The sequence below is a fragment of the Syngnathus acus genome, chromosome 10 (assembly GCF_901709675.1).
Source record: "Syngnathus acus chromosome 10, fSynAcu1.2, whole genome shotgun sequence".
In the NCBI taxonomy this organism is placed as follows: domain Eukaryota; kingdom Metazoa; phylum Chordata; class Actinopteri; order Syngnathiformes; family Syngnathidae; genus Syngnathus; species Syngnathus acus.
The window spans coordinates 14,161,804-14,185,234 of record NC_051095.1 but is presented as its reverse complement, the minus strand read 5'-3'; the positions used below and the strand labels follow the sequence as shown (position 1 = coordinate 14,185,234).

The window sequence follows — 23,431 nt, the reverse complement described above, 5'->3', positions numbered from 1 at the left end:
CCAGGAGTGGCCCAGCCTGTGGTCCAGCCTGCCTGAATTGAATTATATTCAAAATTGCCACAGTGTTTGAATGCAACACTGGCGACGCCTACCCACATTGGTGATGGTGTTGTTTTGAAGTGTGGCTAGCGATGCTGGGGAAAATAACATATCCGTTGCAACTTTGAAACATAAAATTGACGATAGAAAATGTCGATTCACTAACACATATCACCCGGCTATATTTATTGATTTGAAAATTTGCCCAAACTGAATAGGATAGGAAAGACTCATGGAGTGAAATGGCTTGAATCTTGAAATGGAATATTCTGCAGATAATGTGGACAAAAAATACACATTAAGAAAAATGCAATCATGACTAAATTATTGTGGAATACACATTGATAAGCTCCGTGATAAATTGTTAGACTGCAACCCTAGTAATCTCCTAAGCGGTAGTCATGCAAATGCCGGGGCTTCTTCACAAGTCAAAAATTCCATCTTGACTTTTAATACATGTGAAATAATCCAAAGCAATGCTGCCACATGACATTTTGATAACTCACAGGAAGGATCTTTTTGAGGCCACATCTTAGGAACTCATTTCGCAGATGTATCCGGAAGTCCAAGTCATCCGGGGAAGTAACTAACGCATTGATGAGCTGCATGCAGGCAACCTGCGGAGTGTGCAAACACAAAACACATTTGCCGCTTCTTACAAAATGAAGAAAACATCATGCAATTCTGTAGCAGTTATTTCCTCGCTCATGGATTTGGGGGGTTCAAACGGCTCATGTGTTTCTGTTTTATTACTGCTATCAATGCCACTGGAAAAAGAAAAGAAACAGTGGATAAAGAGTGAAAAAAGGACAAGACAATAGAAGGTGAAAACGCTACAGCCTGGATGTGCATTATAAATGGATTCATCGGAAAGGAAAAGCGCTGCGTGTGTTGTGTGTGTGTGTGTGTGTGGGGGGGGGGGGTGTTACTTGGAAATCGCTGATCAATTCTAATGAGCAGTAAGGGGTTTTAAGGGAGAAGGCCACGGATAAGAGCGTTTTCCTTGGACAGCCAATCGATAGCGGGCTGAAGAATTCCCATGGATGCTGCAAGCTGTCTTTGAAAAACCTTGACCTGAACTATTGGCTCAGATGCACTGCTAAGAAGTCAAAACAATGGCTTAATGCTCAACTGACGATATTGCCCATATGAACAACATCATTGGGTAGTCAATGTCTGAAGCTTTTCCAAACCTAAGTTTTCTTTGCTAGAGAAATGTTGTTTGAACTGGCAGTCATCAGAGAAGGACAAGACAAAACAGACATTTTAAGACAAAATATTACTAATATTATTTCAAATTAACACCCAATAAACAAGGACAACATCATTTTAGAGTGACTGCCAATAAACCATCAGGCCACAGAAAGTGTGGTGGTCTTAATCGTGTTATACTGAAGTGGGGGTTTTTCTGGCTTTTGACACGATTTGAGAGAAAGACGCTTCCCCAGCTTTCCCAAGTGTTGCCAAGCAGACCAGTAGGATTGTGACCTCCTTGAGGTGTTAGTAAAAGCTAGCATTGTAAAATATGTCTTGTGGAGCATCACAGTCTGCCTCCTTTGCTAACTTGGAATGAGGAATGACAGAAATTTTACTAAGACGTGGGAACTGTTTTTCCAAATAGTAAAATTTGGGGAAAAAAACATTATACTATGTCTCCTTCCAAAAACATTTTTTGCAGGCATTGAGTCCAAACTGGTTGACGAGAGAACTCAATTTACTTTCACGTAAATCATTTTCATTTACTTAACAATGAGCACAAGACTTTTGTTATTAATGTAAACGTTTAAAGGCAAAAGACCAGCATCATCACAAAAATATACACGGTAAATATTATCATTATACTTGTCGCTGCCTCACCACTTTCCTGCAGTACTTCTGCTGCACAATCCCCGCTGTTAAAAGAAGCCATTCCATAAATAATTACCCACTTTAGGGATACAGAAACATGTATCGAGTGGGTTCGTTTTCATTGCTGTTTATCGTTTTCCTTCCTTCGACTGGAGCACAATTTTGAAAAAAGGTAGGTGAGCTCCCTTTTGTTGCCCTTTCAAACCAAAGCCTTTTGAGACCTTGAGGTGGTTTGGGGGAGAGGAAGATAGAGGAAATCCTTGTAAAATGTGAAAGACATGAGAAAAGTAGAAGAGAAACTGAGCTGTTGAGGCTGTTGGTTGGAAAAGATTAAAAAGAACCTGGGGGGGCAGAGCTCAAGGATGTTGGCGTTTTTAATTAAAGCAGCGGCAGCGATGAAGCTTTTGGCGTCATATTCTATATTACCCAGCAATCACATCTCATCGAGTGACCAAGGTGCTGTGGGCTCGACAAGTGGACGTGAAGACGCCACCGCTGTCATTTTAGCTCCTGCGCTTAAAAATGGTCTCCATGACAAAATCAAACTTGAGGGGCTGAAAGGTATGGTGTGCGGTCCCTGCCGCCTTGAAAGAATGCCATAAAAATCCGAAATGCACTGTGCTGTTCATAGGTCTGACCACTGATACATATACACTTTGTATAAATCATAGGTGTCAAACTCAAGGCCCGAGGGCTAGATACGGCCTGCCACACCATTTTATGTGGCCCACAAAGACAAATTGTGCATTGACTTCATGTGTCCATACAAACATTTCTAATTGTCTTTAGTTTTAAAAAATAGAGATCGCTAGCTTTTTTTTAAAATATCTAAACAGTTTTTACTCGTCTAGTTATTAACTAGTTATTCATCAATTTGTTGTGTAGCCTACACTATATATAAGGCGTTGACAATCATAATGCCCCTTCAAAAGAAACTACGACTACGATGCGGCCCGTGACAAAAATGAGTGACACCCCTGGTATAAATAATAATTTAAACCAAACAGTCATTATGCACTTAACAGCATGTTACTTTTCTACTTAAAGTCTCAAAACCGCATGTAATCTGTCAATTAATAGCCACAGTTACACATTTTCCTCTCACCAAAGCAACACAGCTTGAATTTGGCATATAACTGACATTATCTTATTTTTTTATTTATTTTTCTCAAACGACTGCACCTCTCCTGATGTCTTCTGCCGCTCCCCAGAGGAGGCGCGTCTCACACTTAAAAATACTGCTTTTTCTCACATGATGAGTGGCCATTCTCCAGCAGACATTCCAAATGAATGTTTGTGATGCCAAATAACTGTGTTAAAATAAAATGAATGTTTTATATTCTGGGAGACTCCATATGATTGTCAAAACAAAAGCATGGGCATACGTACAAACATTGAACATATATTTAAGAGTAGCGCCATATGGTTTTAAGAGAAAATGTTATTTGAATTTAGGATTACCAAGAAATGATTGATTTGGCACTACTGTATTTTCCGGACAATAAGTAGCAGTTTTTTTTCATAGTTTGGCCGGGGGTGCGACTTATACTCAGGAGCGACTTATGTGTGAAATTAACACATTATTATATCATTTCCCATGTTATTTTCACACTAAACCGCAAGAGGGCGCTCTAGGCCTGTGTGTCAGGATTCAGAAAGGCTGGAATAATTGGAACTGCAACTGACGATGAGTCTGACGTAAGCAACGTAGAAGAGGAAGCACCGCATCTTCTACTTCCGGAGTTAGCGGAGGTGTTTAAAAGTGACACAAAGGATGAAGATTTCATTGGATTAAGTGATTTGAAGTGACACAAATGGTTTGGTAAACTTGTTAGCATGTTATTTATGCTATAGTTGTTTGAATAACTCTTAATATGTTAGTATGTTAATATACCAGGCACGTTCTGAGTTTGTTGTTTAGGTGTTATGTAACGTTAGCATACCATACAATTATTCAGCCTGTTGTTGCCTCTATTCTGTTTATTTTAAATTGCCTTTCAAGATGACATGTCTGTTCTTGGTGTTGGATTTTATCAAATAAATTTCCCCCAAAAATGCGATTTGTACTCCAGTGCGACTTATATGTCTTTTCCTACTTTATTATGCATTTTGTGGCTGGTGCGGCTTGTACTCCGGAGCGACTCATAGTCCGGAAAATACGTCGAGAACAGACAAATTCATGACAATACCATAAGAATAGCAAAATAACTTCTTATAAGGTCAGATTCTGTGAACAATGCTATATTGGAATAGACTTTATTCGATGTGGTTTGAAAAAAAGTGCATCCCCAGCTGTCAAAATCAGTTTGTGTGTGTTTATATATGGGAATCCAAACCTGAAGCTGTTGGGCATCGTGGTTCTCCAGTCCTTCAACAATTGGAGCAAATCTCCCCTTATTATTCCGCTCTGCAGCAATTGTCATGGCGGCCAGAATCTTATCCAAGCTGGAAGAAAAGAGATCACCGAGAAAAGGCTGGGTGGGTGTCAACAAACACTTTTATCACCTCGCTGACAGGACATTTACTCACAATTTTCAGATCAAACATCATAGATCTTATTTTGAGTGGCCCTTCTTTACAGGCAATCCTTGTGCTTGCACTGCAGTATATCAATGTGTCCTTATCATACTTTCTACACAATAATGTAGGGAAATAAATATGGGTTTGTGTTGAGTTGACTGGACAATTGTGTTTAAGAAGCTTTCTTAGCAGAGAAAAGGCGCAACTAATTGCAGTGGACCAGCAGACTAATGTGACTAATATACTTTAATGAGAATGTAAGCAAATTAGAGAACTTGCAAGAGCTCAAGGCAGCTTGTTCAAACAGAAAAGGGACGCTTTTGGTGTGTAATACAAATGCAATAATGAAAGTAATTTCACCTATCATCTACCAGACTTATTGTCATGCTTGTATCATTAAAACTACCCCAAAGTAGCTGCCTTCTCACTGAGGGTAATCTAATATGTTTGAGTAACTAGTGTTGAGTAAAAGAAACGACTGGAGATTACCGTCTCATAAGCAGGCATTGGGCATAGCTCTAAAAATATGTGAAAGGCCGCTTCAAAACAGGCAATAGATCTGCTTAACTTGTCGCGTTCTTTCTCAACGCTGTCAGCTAAACATGAGCCGGCATCACGCCATTGGCTGGCAGCGAAGAGACGACTCGACTCGTGTCGCTGTCACTTGCTACAAGGTAGCTCGCATCATTCCGAATATCCCCCCATGGTGAACCCAACAAATTCCCAGTGCGCCACTTAAGAGTTACACTGTATTCACAATTAAATATAGTGAACACTATTTGCAATAGTGTCAAAGCAATGAGTGAATCCAAATGATCTGGTCCAATTGACAGGCCAGTAAAGCTTTGATGCATGGTACAAGGCACTCGTGAACGTGCTTCGAATCTGTGTTGGGACTTATACCAGAAGTAATAAATGAGTCAAAAGCAAAATTCTCTGAGAGAATTCGTTCACTTACTACCAGGATACAAGTTTGTATGATAGATTAGTGGCAGACGACCATAGTTAAAAGGTTTGTCAAGGGAAAATATCCATTTTAATTTGTTGAGTCTGAAAATTTTTACTTTCAGATAAGATCTCCCTGTAACGAAATCATGGAACTCCCAATGCGGAGTAAAATATTTTACAGGCATAAATGTTCAAACTTGCGAGTATGTTCGAAGCTTTTTGCAAGTATGTTTAAACATGTTTAAATATGTTCGAACGTATTTACAAGTAGGTATGAACACATGTCCGAACGCACTCAAATACGTTTGAACATATTTGTATAGGCTAAATGGTATCGTTTTTTTCCATGATGTCACAACTTGCGCATGTGAAAGTATTCATTCATTCTAAAACAAACACTATAACTAATAAAATCTACACAATAACAAGCATTATGGAAAATAATAATAATAATAACAATAACAATAATATGAACAAGCAATATCTAATTGAATTTACAACAAAATAAAGAATTTGAATTTTATAATATAGCGAGTGTCAATGAAAAAAAAAAAAGTCACACAGAGAATAGTTGTATTTTGTCCAGTAACTTGCGTCATACAGACGACAGTTGTCCTTTGATGTGGGATCAAAAATCCAAACTATTCCAGTGACATTGTCCTTCAGACCCTCTTCTCAACCATCCCGCTGCTAGACATCAGTATCAAAAGCGTGAACGTATGCAGTTTGTGTAAAAGCTTAAGGCCTTATTGGAGGGTCAGAGATGCGTGACACGACACTGAACTGAATATGTGGGTTTGCCGTTGCATACAAATCAACGTTGGGAGTGACAATAAATTACCAAAAGACAAGACAATTTAAATTATGTTAGTTATATCAACAAGACTGTAAGGACAGCCGAACACATCCAAAGTGAACCAGTCAACTCTAATCCATTGTGAGACAATCTGCCAATGTACTTCTGCTAAAACACCGGGGCGGGCATGCAGTGTCCACGCTTTTACGAGCACATGCCACTCAGTGGGAAACTACAGAGGCTTCTGCAGACATGATGGTGTTTTTACAAGGTTCTCCATCCAGTTTATTATCCTAGAAACACGGAAAAGCATGTAAACACAGCAGAGACGGTCCACGTTAACCTTTATATTTATTTGTCAAATGAAACAATTTTGGAATGGAGTTGTGCTCATTCCTTCTTGACAGTAATTCACACTTGTATGTCTACAAACTAAACAACTTTCACAGTTGTTGCTATACTGAAAAAGCTTAAAACATTACACAGCTGGTTTCTGCAGTTTGTTTTTAATAACTGAAAGACCACAGATCATTTAATGACTGAGGGATCACACTATTTTATCAAAGCAACTGAAGGCAGCAGAAAAGCCTTGTGAGAGCAACATTTTACAGTGTCACCAAACAAGGAAGATGAATGCACGGTTACTGTTGTTTGCACTGCTATCAGTTCCGAGAAACCCATTAAATAGAAAAAACTAGTTTGGGTGAAGTCGTGGACTCGAAGTCCTGGAGTGGTGACTGAATCTAATACATTTGTTATCTGGTGCTATGACTTGTGTTCACCCTACGCTTGCATTTGGATCAGAACATTCTAGCTGAACTGTCAAAAGAGTGCCGTTGTATTTTTTGTTTGTTTGTTCATGCAACGTGGGTGTAGACCATATCAATCAGTATTGTTGCAAATGAACACGCTCTTTTTTTTGGTGATGGTAGAAACACGAGCATGAGATCTACAGACAGGTCAGCTGCGGCCATTGTTATCCACCTCGCGTGATGAAATGATTGTAGCGCTAAAAGTTTATGGTTACAAACTTTATCTGTGACCACTCTTGAGACCAATTATTAAATCTGATGTTTTTTAAGCCCTGTTGACTACTAATAAAAAAAGAACCAAACATGACCAAAAATGTCAAGGCTCCAAACCCATCAACTGCTTTTAGATAAAAAAGAACCCACAATTAGACTGAAAGTATTCTTGATTTGACAGTTACAATACAGCAACATGGAGAGCATTTGTCAAAAGGACTAAAAGTACCAATTGTAGCTGTCCAGCACTGAGCCGTTTACAGGAGCAAAAAGTTGAAACAAATTTTTGAACCGACGTTTGAGTTCACTCAGAAGATAAACAAGGATATTTCACGCAAACACCGATGAGTGCGGTTCAAGGAAAAACATAAATTCCCACATCAACATCATTACATAGGGATTGCGTTTCGCGCCAAAGTTCAGGGTACTGTCAAACTCCAGAATATTATGTCTAGAAGAAAAAGACTGGTAAAAGTGGGAATTTATTTTGAATGTGGCTTCCCTTTGAGTCTCGTTATGTTGGATAACCCTTTCAAGAAGACAGCATTGACCTCTAAATTCCACAACGCATGCAATGACGAGAAACATCTTGTTATCAATGACTTGAGACAGCGCGAGCAATCAGGTGATCGGCCTTACATGTTTTCCTCGCCGATGATACAGAAGGCCGACAGGATCTTGACAGTCTCGGTCATCATGCTGGTCTGTTTGGGGTCGATGGATCTCGCCAGTAACAATAGGCTGCGCTCATCTCCCAGGATCCTTTGCAGCCCATACTGTCAGATAGTAAAAGCAAGGAGAAGGATGAAGGGAAAAATATTCCGGTGGGTGTAAATTAATCCGAGCTCTCAAACATGTCAAATTTGACTTGATCAAAGATTCAAGTATGTACGATTTAACTGCATTTCTTCAAATAACGACCAGGGAAATGTATTCAGGTTAATGCTGAGGGAACAAGGCCTGGAGGTAGGGCACTTAGTTTTAGAAATGTTTTGTTAAAATTATGGTGAAACTTGAGTCTATTCAAATGCAGGCTTGAGTAAAATAATAGCCTCAGGAAAAAATAAAGAGAATGATAAATGCATTCAAGTGAGGACAGAACGTCAGGGACAAACACTTTTCTGTAACCTTTATGTCTTCCGACCACTAAAGATGCGGGTGACCACTGGTGGGGATTAGAAGCAGGAACATCAATTGGTCACCGAGCCTTGAAATGTGTGCCTCCACATGAGAAATGAGCAAGACCTTACTAAAATTGATAATTAATTGAACTGAGAGCAGAGTGGGGATGGTAAATGTTAAAATTAGCTTCTCCATATTAGCCCATTATCTTAGACAGCATCACCTCCAGTGGAATCCAGACCACTGAGTAAAAAAAAAAATAAAGCCTAGCGCACCACACACATCCATACATGTCTGTCTATGTTAGCCCTGCGAATGGCTGCCAACCAGTTCAGGGTGCCCACACACACACGCACACACAAACACACACAGTTTGATACATATTTTCATACATCCGGTGTGATACGCTTCAATGACGGTTCAAGTGGAGCGATTCAATTTGGTTAGATTCAGTGGGATTTCAATATGATATGGTTCGGCTCAGTTCAAGAGGGTATGATGCGATTAAATGTTTGTTGTTGTTTCCCTCACATAAGAATTAACTTGTCAGCACTTAAACCGATATATCGGGTCTATATTTATTTTTATTTAATTCATCGGCATCTGTCAATATCTGTGTTCAGTAGTGCTGATTTAGAGTCAGGAACGTCCGTGGGCAGCTCCATGTAATTGCGGTGGAACATGCTGTTGCCTTAGTGAAGGACCCCAAGCCAAAACTTTTGGAATATTAATGTTTATTCATCACGTATTTCTTTCATTTAGATGTATAGTTTATACTCATGTTTCAACAAAGTTGAAAAAATATTTACCGTAATTTTCGGACTATAAGTCGCACCGGAGTATAAGTCGCACCAGCCATAAAATGCCCAAAAATGTGAAAAAAAACATATATAAGTCGCTCCGGAGTATAAGTCGCATTTTGGGGGGCAATTTATTCGACAAAATCCAACACCAAGAACAGACATGAACGAGCAACAACAGGCTAAACGATACGGTATGCTAACGTGACAAACACAAACGAGGAGCTGAGAACGGGCCTGACGTAACATTCAGTTATTTAAAAAAACCTATTACATAAATAATATAAAACCATCTGTGTCACTCCAATTCATTAAATCCATCGATCGTCCTTTGTCAACAATGCCGTGTGCCGCGCCGCAGTTCAAATTATTCCACAGGCCCATACAACGATATATAAACTATATTTTAAATAACTATCACATAAACAACAATATTATCAAACCATTTGTGTCACTCCAAATCATTAAATCCATCGATCAAATTTCTCGTCCTTTATGTCATCCTGGTGACAGAGGACATGTCCAGAGGATATGGCGCTTTAAAGTGTTAATTATTTTATTTGATTTTTTCTCTCTATTTTTCATGTTTTGAATATGTTCAAGATAAAGATATCAAAGCATGTGAAGTGATCAACTATACTAAAAATAACATGTGAAGTGGTCAACTATACTTGTAAGTAAGTGATGTGTTAATGATCAAGTAAAAATTTGTGAAAAAAACATATATAAGTCGCTCCTGAGTATAAGTCGCCCCCCCACCCAAACTATGAAAAAGACCGTGACTTATAGTCCGAAAATTACGGTAATGTACGTAAATGATTGATTTTTTTTATATGACCTGTTTTATATATTTCATACTTGGCCAATTTATTGATTCGTGTTCAATAAATGATGATGTTAAGTTCAGAAATGAGAAAAGAAATGAGAAACTCACTTTTTCTTATTAGTGTGACTTTTTAGTGTGCAAATAAAGCACAAAATTTCGAGATATCGGCCCTAACAATCGACCATAAAAATCGGCAGCTCATACCGGTCATCAGTTGCCCCTGAACTCTAAATATTGGCATCGGTTATTGAAAAAAAAAATATTGGTTGATCCCTACTTTAAATCTGTCATTTCCTTCAAACATAGTTTCTCTTCTGTGAAAGACGATGTGATGCATGTTTCCATATGTTTAAAAGTAGAACCATTCAATTTTGTTTGATTTGATGCACTCAATAGTTAGGCTTACGCACGCAGAGAAATGACTGGAGTGCTACCAAAACGATAAGCTCATCTATAATACACTAGTTATTTAGAGTTATCTAAGTTCAAATTAATGTAAACATAGTTTAGAAAAATGTATTGATCCATACAAACCTTGTTGTTCATGAAAGCTTTCAAGCATTGAATAAGTTTATGCTGATTCCGTTTATCAATGATCTCTTGCCTAGAAAAGAAATAGAACAATATTTAAGAGTATGCTTTTCATCAAAGTAAAATACTTAGTAGGACACTCACTGTTTCTTATCCAAAAGCTTCTCCAGTGCATCCAGAAGAAGTCCAAGACCCTCATGACCAAAGTTATTCACCCAACTGTGGAGGATGTAGAGGAACACAAAATATCCAGTCAGTATTTTTGACACAGTCTTGGCACTGAAAGACATTTTAATACAGAGAGTGAATTATACATAAATATTGGCTGAACCCATGAGCGATTGAGTCATTCAAACAAATATCTTGGGTTCGACACATTAGGATAAATGGACTCGTGTAGTGGGTTTTAATTCCCGACACAAGCCGAGCCGCGCAACCCAGCCGTGGCCTCCCCGACACTGAATACGGTTAGAATTTAAACTACACCCATTTAGGAGCAAATGAACACACATCCATCTTCACTCGAGTTCCCATCACTGAGCTGTTTGTATCCAGCCTCTCTTGCAGAGTGTGGCCGTGTTGCTGTGCCCAAAAATTGAGCAATGCGAGAAAGATAACACTGTAATCGATAACGGATTGTGAGAGATAATTGCCTATAAACCACAGCATATCGGGAGACGGCAAATGATCCAGTGCAGATGAGCCTGTTTATCTAAGGAGGCAAGCGGGAGAAGGGATCGTGGCGGGGGAGTAGCGGGGGGTCGGCTGTGTGGTCACAGCCAGATGATGCCATTAACATTGCTTGTTTCCAGGACCCCCAAGTGTCAATACACACAAAATGCATGCAGTTATTTCCTGATGTTAAAATGTGCGAGTCAATAATGTATCTCAAATTTTGACAAGCATTTGGAATAATAATAGTTTGAGCATGAAAGCCTTTTGTATTGACTCGCTGTGTCAAGGGAGGCCCTCGATTAAGATGGGGATGCTGTTGCCTGACTGTGCTGAGGTATTACTTTGATCGGTGACCAAATCAGCTCAGAGTATCACTCCCACCCGCCAATGTACTTAAAGGGGAACGCAATCCCAAATTTGTCTTTGTAATAGTAAGTTCTGTGCAGCCCAACTAGTCAAAACAGTGTTCTTATTTTTTTGTTTGTGAAATATGAATGAAAGAGGCAAAATCCACTTGTTTTTAATCAATCTCAGGGGGGTGCCCAATTTTCCGACTTGTCATGACATCACAGTTGCCAGGTCTCAGGTAACAACCAATTATGGTATGGCAATTTTCTAACGCTAAGCCGTGATTAATTGTGGCCTGAGACATGAGTCGACGATGTTTGTACAAGCGAGGGAAGTCAATGAGTAGCAAGGTGATGGAATACAGTCCCAGAAATTCACTGTTTATGCATCTGTCCCATGATGTTGTTATCAGAGCAAGATAATAGGAGTAATATTTGTGTGAGTGAACAATCTTAGGAATGCTGGTTGCATTCATTTTAGGTGTGGCTATTTTCTGGCCAAATGTTTCTCTTTTCCAAAGCAAATGTGGTAATATGAACATGCAAAGAGAAAGTGAGAAGAGAACTGGTAGATATTGTTCATATCAATTTACTCAATCATATAGAACAGTACAATGGCACTTGGGAACCCAATGAGAATTGAGAAGTAAAATGATCGCAAGCGAGTTTGTTTAGCTGGTGACAACAATGTTATGCTATACTGCAGTTTACAAATAATATCTGCACCAGATTAAAAGAACAATTTACATAAATGCTCATCTATTTGATAAAATAACTCCAACTATACCAATTTCAAGTTATTGGTGCAATAAAAACAACAAATGATACTTCTACAATGTCCATTCTGGGAAATATCACAATTAATTATTCCTGTAAGCAAGCACTGAAAAGGAAAAGCTATTAGCACGAGAGCTTTTGCATCGTGTCAATATTTTATCTTTTTCCTGTAATGTTTCATCAGAAGTGGGTGGGGCGACTTTGATGGAAAGTATAAATTTCTTCCTATTATGTCCCAATTGAATTCCTTCAGTTGTCCTCCTGAGGGAATACTGAATCGTTCTGTGCCACAGAAAGATAACAGCAAATAGCACGATGAGTAGCGTGAAACCAAGCACCGCCAGTGTCGGCTTTAGCATTTAAGCATGTCAAAAATGCCACTCCATTATAGCCTGACAAAAAATAGCGTTTAAGGCCAGAGAAAAGAGAGAGCGAGAGAGAGAGAGAGAGAGAGAGAGAGAGAGAGAGAGAGAGAGAGAGAGAGAGAGAGACGTACTTAAAACAAATGTGTATATTTTTAATGTAAATGGACAAATGACTCTTTCCGATTAGTAACAGTTTCAAAATCAGCCCACACACTGGGCAAATATGTACAAAGTATTCTATCAGCCATGTATACCAAAGAGAAGTCAGAGGTGAGTAGTAGATGACTACTCGATTGCACCACTGGATGTGATGGTTGCTTGTTTGTGATGTATTTGCAAGTTACACGTTCCCTTCTGGATGTCAGGTGTGGGTGGGACAAAACACTGATCAATGCAGAGATTCATTTTGCTGAAAATTATGCCTTCACTCTAATGAGATATGAGGATGACTTTTTGCGTCAATGAAGAGATTTAGATTACAAAAATAAACTACACTTTTAGAGCAAGAAATCAGTGACTAAAGTCTTTAAAAATGATTTATTTGACAAAACCAAAGTAATTTTAATAGCGTACTTTGCTTGGGCCCTAATAATTCAACACATTTTATGTTCCTTAAAGGTTCCAATGTTGGATAATGCTGATGCTACATTGAGTCCTTTCAACAATTTAGTTAAATAACATCTTCCCGCCTTACATTACTCTTCAAAGGAGAAAGGAACAGAATGCCGGCCTAGATCGAAATAACTACGTAGAAAGCATCAGTTCTTTTCACTGCTTTGTTTAATATCTTGTTGAAATTGATGTGAATCCTGAATGGATGTACGAAAGCACTATGCTACGGATACAGATGACTAAATTATAAATAAAAGTGACACAGCTGAAGCTGTTCATGTGCGATATTATCTCTCACACACAGTGTCTTGTCTTACTGAACTTCACTTTTGATTGGTAGTTATACCAAGTAGTCACATGCAGTCGAGGGAAGGCAGAGAGAATCGGCCACATAAAACCCTGACAGGAAACAGCTGACTGCAAGTAATGAAATGCATGACAGAAGTAGCTTTGTTGACACCCTTTATTTGTCTATAATGTAATTAGGGGAATTATAGTTATTAAATGGCATCCGATCCAAATGGCTAGACTGCAGTATATCTGTTTTACAAACCCCCAAAATCCCCATAATGCCAATTGAGAAACTGTTTCGCCAAGATTTATACGAGATTTTAGCCCCCAAAATAGTTTCACTGTGCAACAAGAAAACATGAATCATGAAATAGTGCAAACTTTGGTCCGCAACAGAAAGAGCACAAAAACTTATGCTATAGGTGTTATTAATAAAAAGGTTGAGTTCTACAGAAAGATTTGAGAGAAGGTGACCAAAGCACAGCTAAATATCGAGTAGATCTTAAAATGCATGGAAAAGCTAATACATACAGATGCTCAACAGTTTAAGTTAAGATTTTTCAATGCAATTATAGTTGACAAGTGTAATGAAAATTTGTGTTTGGCTGATAAAGAAAGAATTCATTCAATGAATGTTTTCAACATCTCACTTATCAGTGGATTAAGACAAACGTCTCTTTGCACTTAAGCGGCAAGTATCAAAAATAACTACCTAAATGGAAAGGCAGCATAGAATAATTGTCTTGGGAAAAACGAGTGAAAAACATGGCAGCTGAAGAGAAGAGACTGAAAACAGTCGGCAGCCGTCGCTTCGGGCGATTCCATCTGTGGGAGGCTGTTAGGATTCCGCATGCTGCACACCTGTGCGGGACTGCCTGCGAGATAAAGCCCTGAGCACAAAGGCCCTGCAGTCACCTGCGCTGCCAAACAGGTGCGCAGCCTCACCAGTTAAACTATTAAACAAACACAAGCCTGTGGGAGCAAATTAGCCGTCTGCCCAAACACACAGGAACAAGAAGAAAAGTCATGCTAAGCAGCCACGTTCAAAAACAACATATTAATGATAAAGCTGTTGTTCGTCATATTTAATTTCTGTGGTACCTTGAAGTTCCAACGCCACAAAAAGTTTTACTGATTTGGGGTTTGGGCAAAAATTTGGTTAAAAATCGGTGCCAAACTTTTGGGAGCCGTAATTTTCCAAGGCAAAACAAAACAGGTGATCAGTCAGAGAATCCAATGTTGGGGGAGCTTGAACAACTGTAATCCATATGAACAGTCAATAGGTCTCATTTCATCCATAAAAAATGGAATCCAGTAACTCATGCGTGACTTTAGCATTTTTGCATGATGAATGACTCGCCACTTGCTTCGTTCATTCAATTTCCTCTTCCCTCGCCAACTTTACTTCCCAGGCAGTTTTTGCTGTGCTGCGGTTTCCGTATTAGTCCTACACTAGGTATTATTCAGTAGTTTTGGTTTTGTTTCAAGTTAAATTGAGAAAAATACATAATATTAGTAATTGTAGTATTCAGCCCAGTAAACACGGTTACATTTAATTGATGTATACCTCTAAATAACACAACTTTAAAATATGTAAAGAATTTTTTTTCAGGGGCAAAAACTGTTTCCTTATTTGGCTTCAAGAAAAGCCTGACACTGGTACACTGCCATCCAAGTCACACTCGCTTTCACTCTGTGATAACAAACCGTATAAGGTTACATTAACATAGAGGAACCAGAAGAGTCACAAACAAAAGTGTGCTGTGATCCATGACAATCAAGACCATTCATATTAATTAGGAGGTACAATGCATTGAGCTCTGAATATTACAAACTCCATCATGCTCTATATCATGGGTGGTTGACTGGAAACTTCAGTATTTTTTCTCAGATCTTAGTACAATCCATCAATTCCATAGTAGATCTCAGTATAATCCATATATATGTGTGTGTGTGTGCGTGCGTGCGTGCGCGCACGCGCGCGCGTGCGTGCGTGTGTGTGTGCGCGTGTGCGTGTGTGTAGTTGCTCCAGTCGTTGCACGCGGCATCAACTTTCCAGCAGGGATATTATAATCATGAATAATCTTTCTGATGCCCTCAAGAACCCTGTGGACCTGCCGAGCCACAGGAGGTGATCCCTTCATAATGCACGGTGACCGTTACATGCTTACGGGTCATTGGAAAACACCCACAATAAAAACCTGGACTCACGTAGTACATCCACATAATGGCATCTTTCTGGGTGGGAACTCTGACTTAAATCCCCCTTGAGGCACATGGCCAGAGGGATTTCACTTCACTGTCCTCCTGACATATAAAGGGGTTAATTAGGTTTTCACAACAAAATATATTAAAACCTCATTCCGTTGAATATAAATTCATCAAGGGGTTGGTTGCGTGTGTGTGTGTGGGGGGGGGGGGGTCGTAATATATAAGCCAGTGAGGGAATCAAAATTATTTTATTTAAATGAAGTCAGGCTTCACGTGGGCGTAGAGTATAATAACTCCAACTCAAGTATATCACATCTCAATTTCTTGGTTGAGAAGGCAGGAATCGGAGCAAGAACACTAATGAATGAATGTTCACCGTTAGTACCTGCAAAGTGGTCAAAGTGAATGTAGGATACATTTTAATTACATTTGCCGACGCGTAGTTAAAAAATGTGGCTGTGTTATTAAAGCAAATAGTTTTCAATGAGAACATATCACTGTATGGTCTTTGTTCCGATAAATTTAACACGGCCGTAATATTGACCGATACAAACATTAAGATAATGCAATTGTTCCTATGGGAACACCATGGCACAATTGGGTTTTATTGTACTTCACTGACGCCATTGAGCATTTCGTTCACGTGTCCATCATTGATTCACACGCAGCCTTCAGCAGTTGGTCAGTTCATAAGCACATTTCCCTGTAGTCGTGGGACCAGATATAAAACTGAGTAGCCCATTCATTGTGGACAAAGGTACGGTCTTTGGTAACAAAAAGGAAAACATTTTGTTTTTAAACAATGAATCAGTTCACCTGATAAAATGATGACATTTTCATGTCTTTTATAAAATACGGTACCGGTACAAAGACAAATCCCAAAATGTGAGGGACTAACCTGACTGGGTTACTGGTGAGAGAAACCCGAAGCGACTCCAGGCAATTGAGCAGTTTTTCTTCTGTGATACCAGAACGAAGCTCATGGACATATTCCTGGGATGAGAGCGTACATTCATGCTTGCTGTTCCTCAGTCCTCCCTGAAAGCAAAACACATTAACTCACATGAGGATGCTATTAAAAAAAAAAAAACCTTGTTTTTCAAGTCATTTGAATTATTTGTGAATTATTGGACATATGATGCTTGGTTTCATGCACACAACAAACGCACTCTCAAAGCTCAGTAAATGTTGTTTATTTTAAAAGCTAGCGCCTGATCAAATCTGTTCTAATGGTCTTTTATCAACTTCAAATTTGACAACAGTCGTAAAAAGATTGTGCATGCAAATATATCTCCATATTCCACTGCTTCAACACGTAACCCAGAGAAAAAAAAAGTTTTGCTTTTGGCTGAATTTCTATGTCCAAATCACATTCAAAGGGAAGTAAAGATACCATACAAATAGAAAACATGTCATTAGATGAGTTATGAACATGACTTCTCGGCAAAATCGCATGCACTCTGTTGATCCCCAAACTGCTGGTTTTACAACAAAGTCAACGGCGCTAATAGGCAGTTTTGCACATAGCGGCATAGCTCATTTATTTGTCCTAAAGCATGCAAGCTGCTCTCCTGTAAGGCATAATCAACCATCTTAGATAGTGGAAAAATATTTCTGTTTTTTTTTTTATATTGTGGAAAAATAATACAAATTATACTTGTGTGTGTCAATACCAGTAGCTTTCCACACCCTTGATGAGAATCCATAACATAGAGCACTAAAAGACAACTTCATCATCGTACTATGACAGCAAACTAACCCAGTGTCAGTAAAAGCAAAAAATATGTGGTGCACTAGCAGAGGAATAGGAGGTCTTCCGGCCTGGTTGTCACCCAGGGAGAGGAAGAAAAAGTAGGTGCAGTCATTATGGGGCCAAAATCAATAAAAGAAAAGTAAACGTGCAGCACAGTGGCTCTCTGCAGGAAGGGTCAGAGCACACAGTTCTGCCTTGGGAATCTTGGCTCATTTTATTATGTGCAACAAACTCAAATAGATTAAGTTGGACCGAAAAGACTGCAGTGGGTACAACACAAAAGCTGAATTCAACCTTCGTCCAGATAAATAAAGTGTATATGTTAAATAAAGGACAGAATTTATATTATATGACACTGAAGAAAACCTTGGGCCATCTGAATAGGGAGAGGAAAAATAACCTTTATTACACCTTATTATACCTCCTGCATTTACGTATCCGATCGAGGACCACATATAAAAAGAGACCCAGATTGGATTTGGAAAAAAAACAAAGAAAAAAAAAAAACATAATTGAGTCTTTCAAACCGTCACTAAAAAAAATTAGATCCATGTCACATGGATTTCGGTTTTGAAGCGGGTGCGTCACTTCAAAAAGTTTTGACGTGCTTTATTAAACAAACAATTCTCATAATTTTCATTTTCGAAGGACCGTAAATGCAACATGAGTTTCCAGCATAAGAGTCCAAATCACTCCCAAACAAAATATGAAACACTCAATGGATTTAGTCAAACCTTCAACTCCACAAAGAGAAACACTCAGGAAGCATGCAGGGACTGAATTCGAGAACATCAGACTAAAGCTCTGATATCAAAAGTATGACGCACATCAACCACTGAGGTCTAAAGACAAATCAATCCCTGACCCAGCTTTGAGTAATGGAATGTCCTGAATAACAAATCGTTTATGTGCACTTGAACAGAAGAATCTTGAAAGATCGAGCTGCAGCACCCCATAGTATACTGTACACTGATGTCTCTATTTGCAGAGTAATGCATAAGGAACCAAAACATTACCATTTTCCATCTCTTTTTCACTACTTAGTATATTTTCATCTCTGAGGCCCGGGCTTCACCACAGGCTCTGTCTGACCTATGGAAACAAAACACTGACCGTAAAACACCCTTTCACAACCCCGTCCCACATAAGAAGAGTCTTGGGAAAATATCAACATTACACTGCCACTCAGGCGGCAGAAATACAATCGGAACAGAATGACGCCGGCTACTGGGAAATAGAGTTGTGCCCCGAAGGCAGAGGAAAAACGGTCAGCCAAAGCTTTAAACAAAAGAGACCCCCGAGAGAATGTGAAGGAGAGAACGGTCAGAAGGAGATTCAAATAAAGTGTATGCAGGGTGGGCAGATTTACGGAGGAGCATCGTGAGAGTGTAAATTGTACACTCGTGGACACACACACTGCCTTTTTGACCACAACCGAGAGCCTCATCTCCCGTCGTTTATTGAATCCCCTATCTGTCGATAAGAGTATTTCCGGCCCGAGAAAATAGTGTGGGGAGCAATTACTTTAGGGAGCCTGTCAATTTCATTTTGGTGGGGTTAAGGCAGGACTGAGGTTCATTTTATCCTCCTCCATCACAGTCGCCCTTCTGTATGGCGCAGGGCGTGACAGAGAACGGCGCTATCTCTGGAGGGCAGGGCAGGTAGACAATGCCAAGGCGACTGCACCTCAACATGTCATCTTCACCTGTAATGAGGCCATAACAAGCTGGCAGCGCACTCAGTGCCCAGTGCTCGGCACACTCGGGCAGACTGATGGATGCATTATTCAGCTTCTCTGTCAGTTTACCGGAAAAAACAGAGGGCGACAACGTGTCTGGCCTGGAAGATGCTGCGGTGGGCCTTCGCTTCACCTAGTCTTACTGTGTCTTCTCGCCTTCAAAGATATGCAAGGATGCCATTTTCTTATAACAACAATCACTCATAGTACTTTTAACTTATTTAGTCATACAATGGAAACTTTACAGTGTCAAACACAAGGAGAAAACCTCAAATTTGATGGGATTTTAAACCATAGGAAATAAAATACACGTATGTAGCTCCAAGCGATTGTATGTGGACAGGCAGGAGTCTTGTTTTTAATATAAGTTAAGATGAATTCTTGTTTTTTTTTTCTCAAATGAATACAGTAGGACAGGGTGTTGCACTGTATTTATGTATTTAACATTGTCCAAACAGGGATATGATGTACTAAATGCTCCAGTCATTTGTCTATTTATCGGTTGATTAACTTCCTGACACATTTTCTTTTTCTGATCGTTACATTGCCGCAGTGCTCTAATTATGATAATTATATCTTGTACATACTTTTAATTCCAAAGAGTGTCCCCGTGGACTTGAAATAAATCATTGATACAATCTGAGTAATTAGTGTATAGCAAAATATTAAACAATAAGAGGCTTGTGGTACATTTCCTTTTCACAAAAGGTTTTTCCATCTTACAGACTTAAGACAGCACATGAAAAAAAATTTGCAAAAACTTGAGCATCTTTCGACCAAGCAGTATCTTGTGGTTCAATTTGATATGCAATCTACTACATTACCACAGTAAAAGCTTCCAAAATATCTAACCCAAATGTGTTTGATATTGACAGATTTCAAGGCAATATCGTAGTTGTTTCTCTGTTTGAGTTGCTAACAGCGCAAGTTGACTTTGTTTTTGTCGACTTTAGCAAAAACATAATCCTTGAATCCAAAAATCATCATCTTTTGAGCTCCCTCCATGATACTTGCATCATGATGTGTCCTCTAGAGCAGGGGTGGGCAAACTACGGCCCGCGGGCCACATCCGGCCCACGGGACCGTTTAATCCGGCCCGCCAACCCTGAATTAATTGTATTATTAAACTTTTTTTTTTGTCATTTTGCCTGCAATGACTGCGTTTCCCCCGTAGATGGGGAACCGCTCGCCTGCGCATTTACTACCGGAAGCCGTGTCAGAAAGCTCGGTGCACACTCACAAGTGCGTGTACGTACGTACTCAGTAGTACGGACATGGCGCACTCGCGCTCTATTTGTATCAGTCCCGAATTTAGAGCGTGGGCTGTGACGACAGCATTCTTGTAATTCGCTCGCTGAGCTTTCAGATACAGTTTTACGCTAAAGCCACCCACAAACCTTCCCGGGGAATCCTTCCATTAAAATGAGTGGCCCGAAGAAAAGAAGTGAGTGCCGAATGTTAAAAGAGTGGCCAATTTGGCTCGACGTACGCGACGTGACGTTCAGCCACATCAACCCGTCACAGATCGAGGTAAACGGATCTCTCCTAAGAATTGCCACAACAAATTTTACTCCAGACTATGATGCACTAGCAAAAAAGGGAGACCAACAACACTGTTCCCACTGAAAATGAAGGGGAGGCTCTCAAGTTTGTTGTAAAAAAATGCATTTTGAATATGATTTGTACACATAGCAGGGATTGAAACTAGCGACCATTCTCATTTTCAAACAATGCAGGATGCTCAAGGACATTGATGCACCACCTGTTTGCGACTAATCTTAACCTGTAAAGTTCTTAAGGCTTACTTTAAGGAAGTGTTTCCCGTTTCCTCACCTCTGTTACCAGGTGTTTGTGAGTTAAAACTCTGCTCTGATGTTCAGATACCCCTCACCGTGTTGCCGTTTTGATTACTTTATTTGGATGTATGCTTTCACCGATTCTTCAAGATGATATATTTGGTCAGAATGTTTGCTGTTTGATGTGATCTCATAAGATAAACATTTTTCATTAATCTGACCTGCAGGCACTGAAGTGATGGAGACTGTTATTCATAATAACAGTGTCGTATTTTATGAGAATCACTGATAGCAGTTTTTTAGTGATTTTTTTTTTTTAATGCTGTTAATAAATGCATTTGTTTTCAAAAAACTTGTTTGGAATATCCATGCTTTACTACCTACTAAAGGCCAAAATCTTTTATGCAATGACCTTTACCTGGTCGCTTATATTACTTCACACAAACACTACGTCCATCTGCTCCTGGTTCGGCCCTCCGGTCCAAATTTAGAACCCAGTTCGGCCCGCGAGTCAAAAAGTTTGCCCACCCCTGCTCTAGAGCATAATGGTGGGAGGCCAGGTTTGCGTATGCTACACAAAACACAGCTTATCTTTCAAAAACAAAACTGAAAATGCAGATTTTCTAATGTAAACAGAATTTTAACCCATTCAAATCAAGTTAGATATTTTATAAGGTTTGTCTAAGTAAGTTTCAAGTGCTAAAATGTGCAACTTTGATCTTATTCCAGTAGAATCAAGTCTTCTGCTATACAAGGACATAGTACGTATATGGTATGAGATGACTTCAATTGTGGAACTTTGTTGGAAAAACATTCCCTACAAAGTGTTAAAGATTACCTTACATTATCCATCCATCCATCGAGAAATAAAATTGTATTTAATTTCAAACTAGTTGTTCATCACATTAATTTCTTTATGCTGATGTCTTGTTAGTGTTGTTTGAATTCATTAATAGAAAAGATAGCCCCTCTAATATTCAATAATATTCAAATATGCCATGATTGTATGTTGATCTTATTTTACCCTCAACGCTTCGTGAAAACGAGTTAATACTGGACGTATTAAAGAAATCAGTGCTCTTTTAGCACATTAAGCACAGTCTAGAGTTGGCTGAGCGTCTGGGGCAGCTGTGGTAAAGGTCAACGGGAACACGGATCAGTTAAGATGGTGGCTGGCTGGACAATGACTTATCCTGAGCTTCCCTACTTTAAAGGACAGAGCCCTGCCACCAGAAGATAAGGCATTTCATCTCGCCACCAGAGCACATGGCTCCTAGCGCAGTGGGGGGATTTCCCAGCAGACCATGCAACCAAGCCGTTCTTTCTCCAATCATTGCATTTTTTTCCCCAACACTGTCATATCTGCCTGACAGTTTCTCACTCTGTCCACTGTGAGGTGTTTTTGAACCCTGGGTGACAGCAGTCTATCTAAACCGTACCAGCAAGGCTTTCTTCTCTATTTATATTCCTGTCGCCATTTCGCTGTCGAAGAAAAAAAAAAAAGAAAAATGTACAGAGCGGTTTGTTGTGTTGCGGCCGGGCAGCTCGCCGATAACGCCAATGCAATTAGACCGCCAACGTTTTCTCAATAAGCAAGGCTGGTAGCGTTACACGACACTGCCGCTGAACTGAGAAAGGGAAAGAAAAAAACAACAAAAAAACAATGAGATAGAGGGCAAGAAACCCTGGCGGTTTGACTTAATAAGTGATTGTTTGTGCATAAAATGTGTGTATTGTGTAATCTCAGAGTTGTAGACACGCACAAACCTAAAGATATTACAGATGTCTAGCCCTATTTTTTTAGGAAGTGCTATGACTAGCTCGTAAAGGCAATACCCAGAAGGCCAGCTGCATACATTTATATTTATTTGTCATATCCCAATTCCACAATCTCCAACTGGTATGTAAAATTTTGATGGTGGATTTATACATTTTGTTAACATCCGACGCAAAGTGTTTGCTCTGTGACGTTTGTCTCAAATGTACTTGTCAAGTAAAAATGACTACTTTCAAGCAATTCCATTTAACTACATCCTTTCAGCCTCTACATATAATCACATCCAACAGCCAATTTATCTTTGTAAAAGGCCGTATTATAAATAGAAAACTCTGTATTCATAAACATTGTGCTTGTGAACCATTTCCATGTTGCGGTGTCGATTTGGCAACAAAGCAATCGCTGACATTATTGTGAAGTGTGGTGACTATTATTAGCATTAGTAAACCTGATGAACATGATGGGAAGTGGACTATATCATACTTTGTATTTAGGGCTCAAACATGATGGCCGTCCATTCATTTTCTACATTGCTCCTTTTGGCCATTTTCCGGCATCCTTCAAAATCGGGGTTGTCCTTGATTGTCACCAAATTTGAAACAGACAGATGGGCAATGCCGAATTGCAAAGACTT

The 23,431-nt window shown here is 39.4% G+C and overlaps 1 protein-coding gene across 7 annotated transcripts in view; it reads right to left on the bottom strand.

Annotated features, from left to right (window-relative positions):
* The window catches only part of diaph2 (diaphanous-related formin 2), a 323,623-nt gene that overhangs the window by 212,309 nt on the left and 87,883 nt on the right, over positions 1–23,431 (bottom strand). For all 7 annotated transcript variants that reach the window (XM_037261470.1, XM_037261473.1, XM_037261469.1 and 4 more), the window contains 6 exons: positions 16,632–16,771; positions 10,600–10,674; positions 10,459–10,528; positions 7,816–7,952; positions 4,224–4,332; positions 546–656 (listed from right to left, as the gene is read on the bottom strand). In XM_037261470.1, coding sequence (XP_037117365.1) covers positions 546–656; positions 4,224–4,332; positions 7,816–7,952; positions 10,459–10,528; positions 10,600–10,674; positions 16,632–16,771 — 642 coding nt within the window. The remainder of the gene's footprint in view (positions 1–545; positions 657–4,223; positions 4,333–7,815; positions 7,953–10,458; positions 10,529–10,599; positions 10,675–16,631; positions 16,772–23,431) is intronic.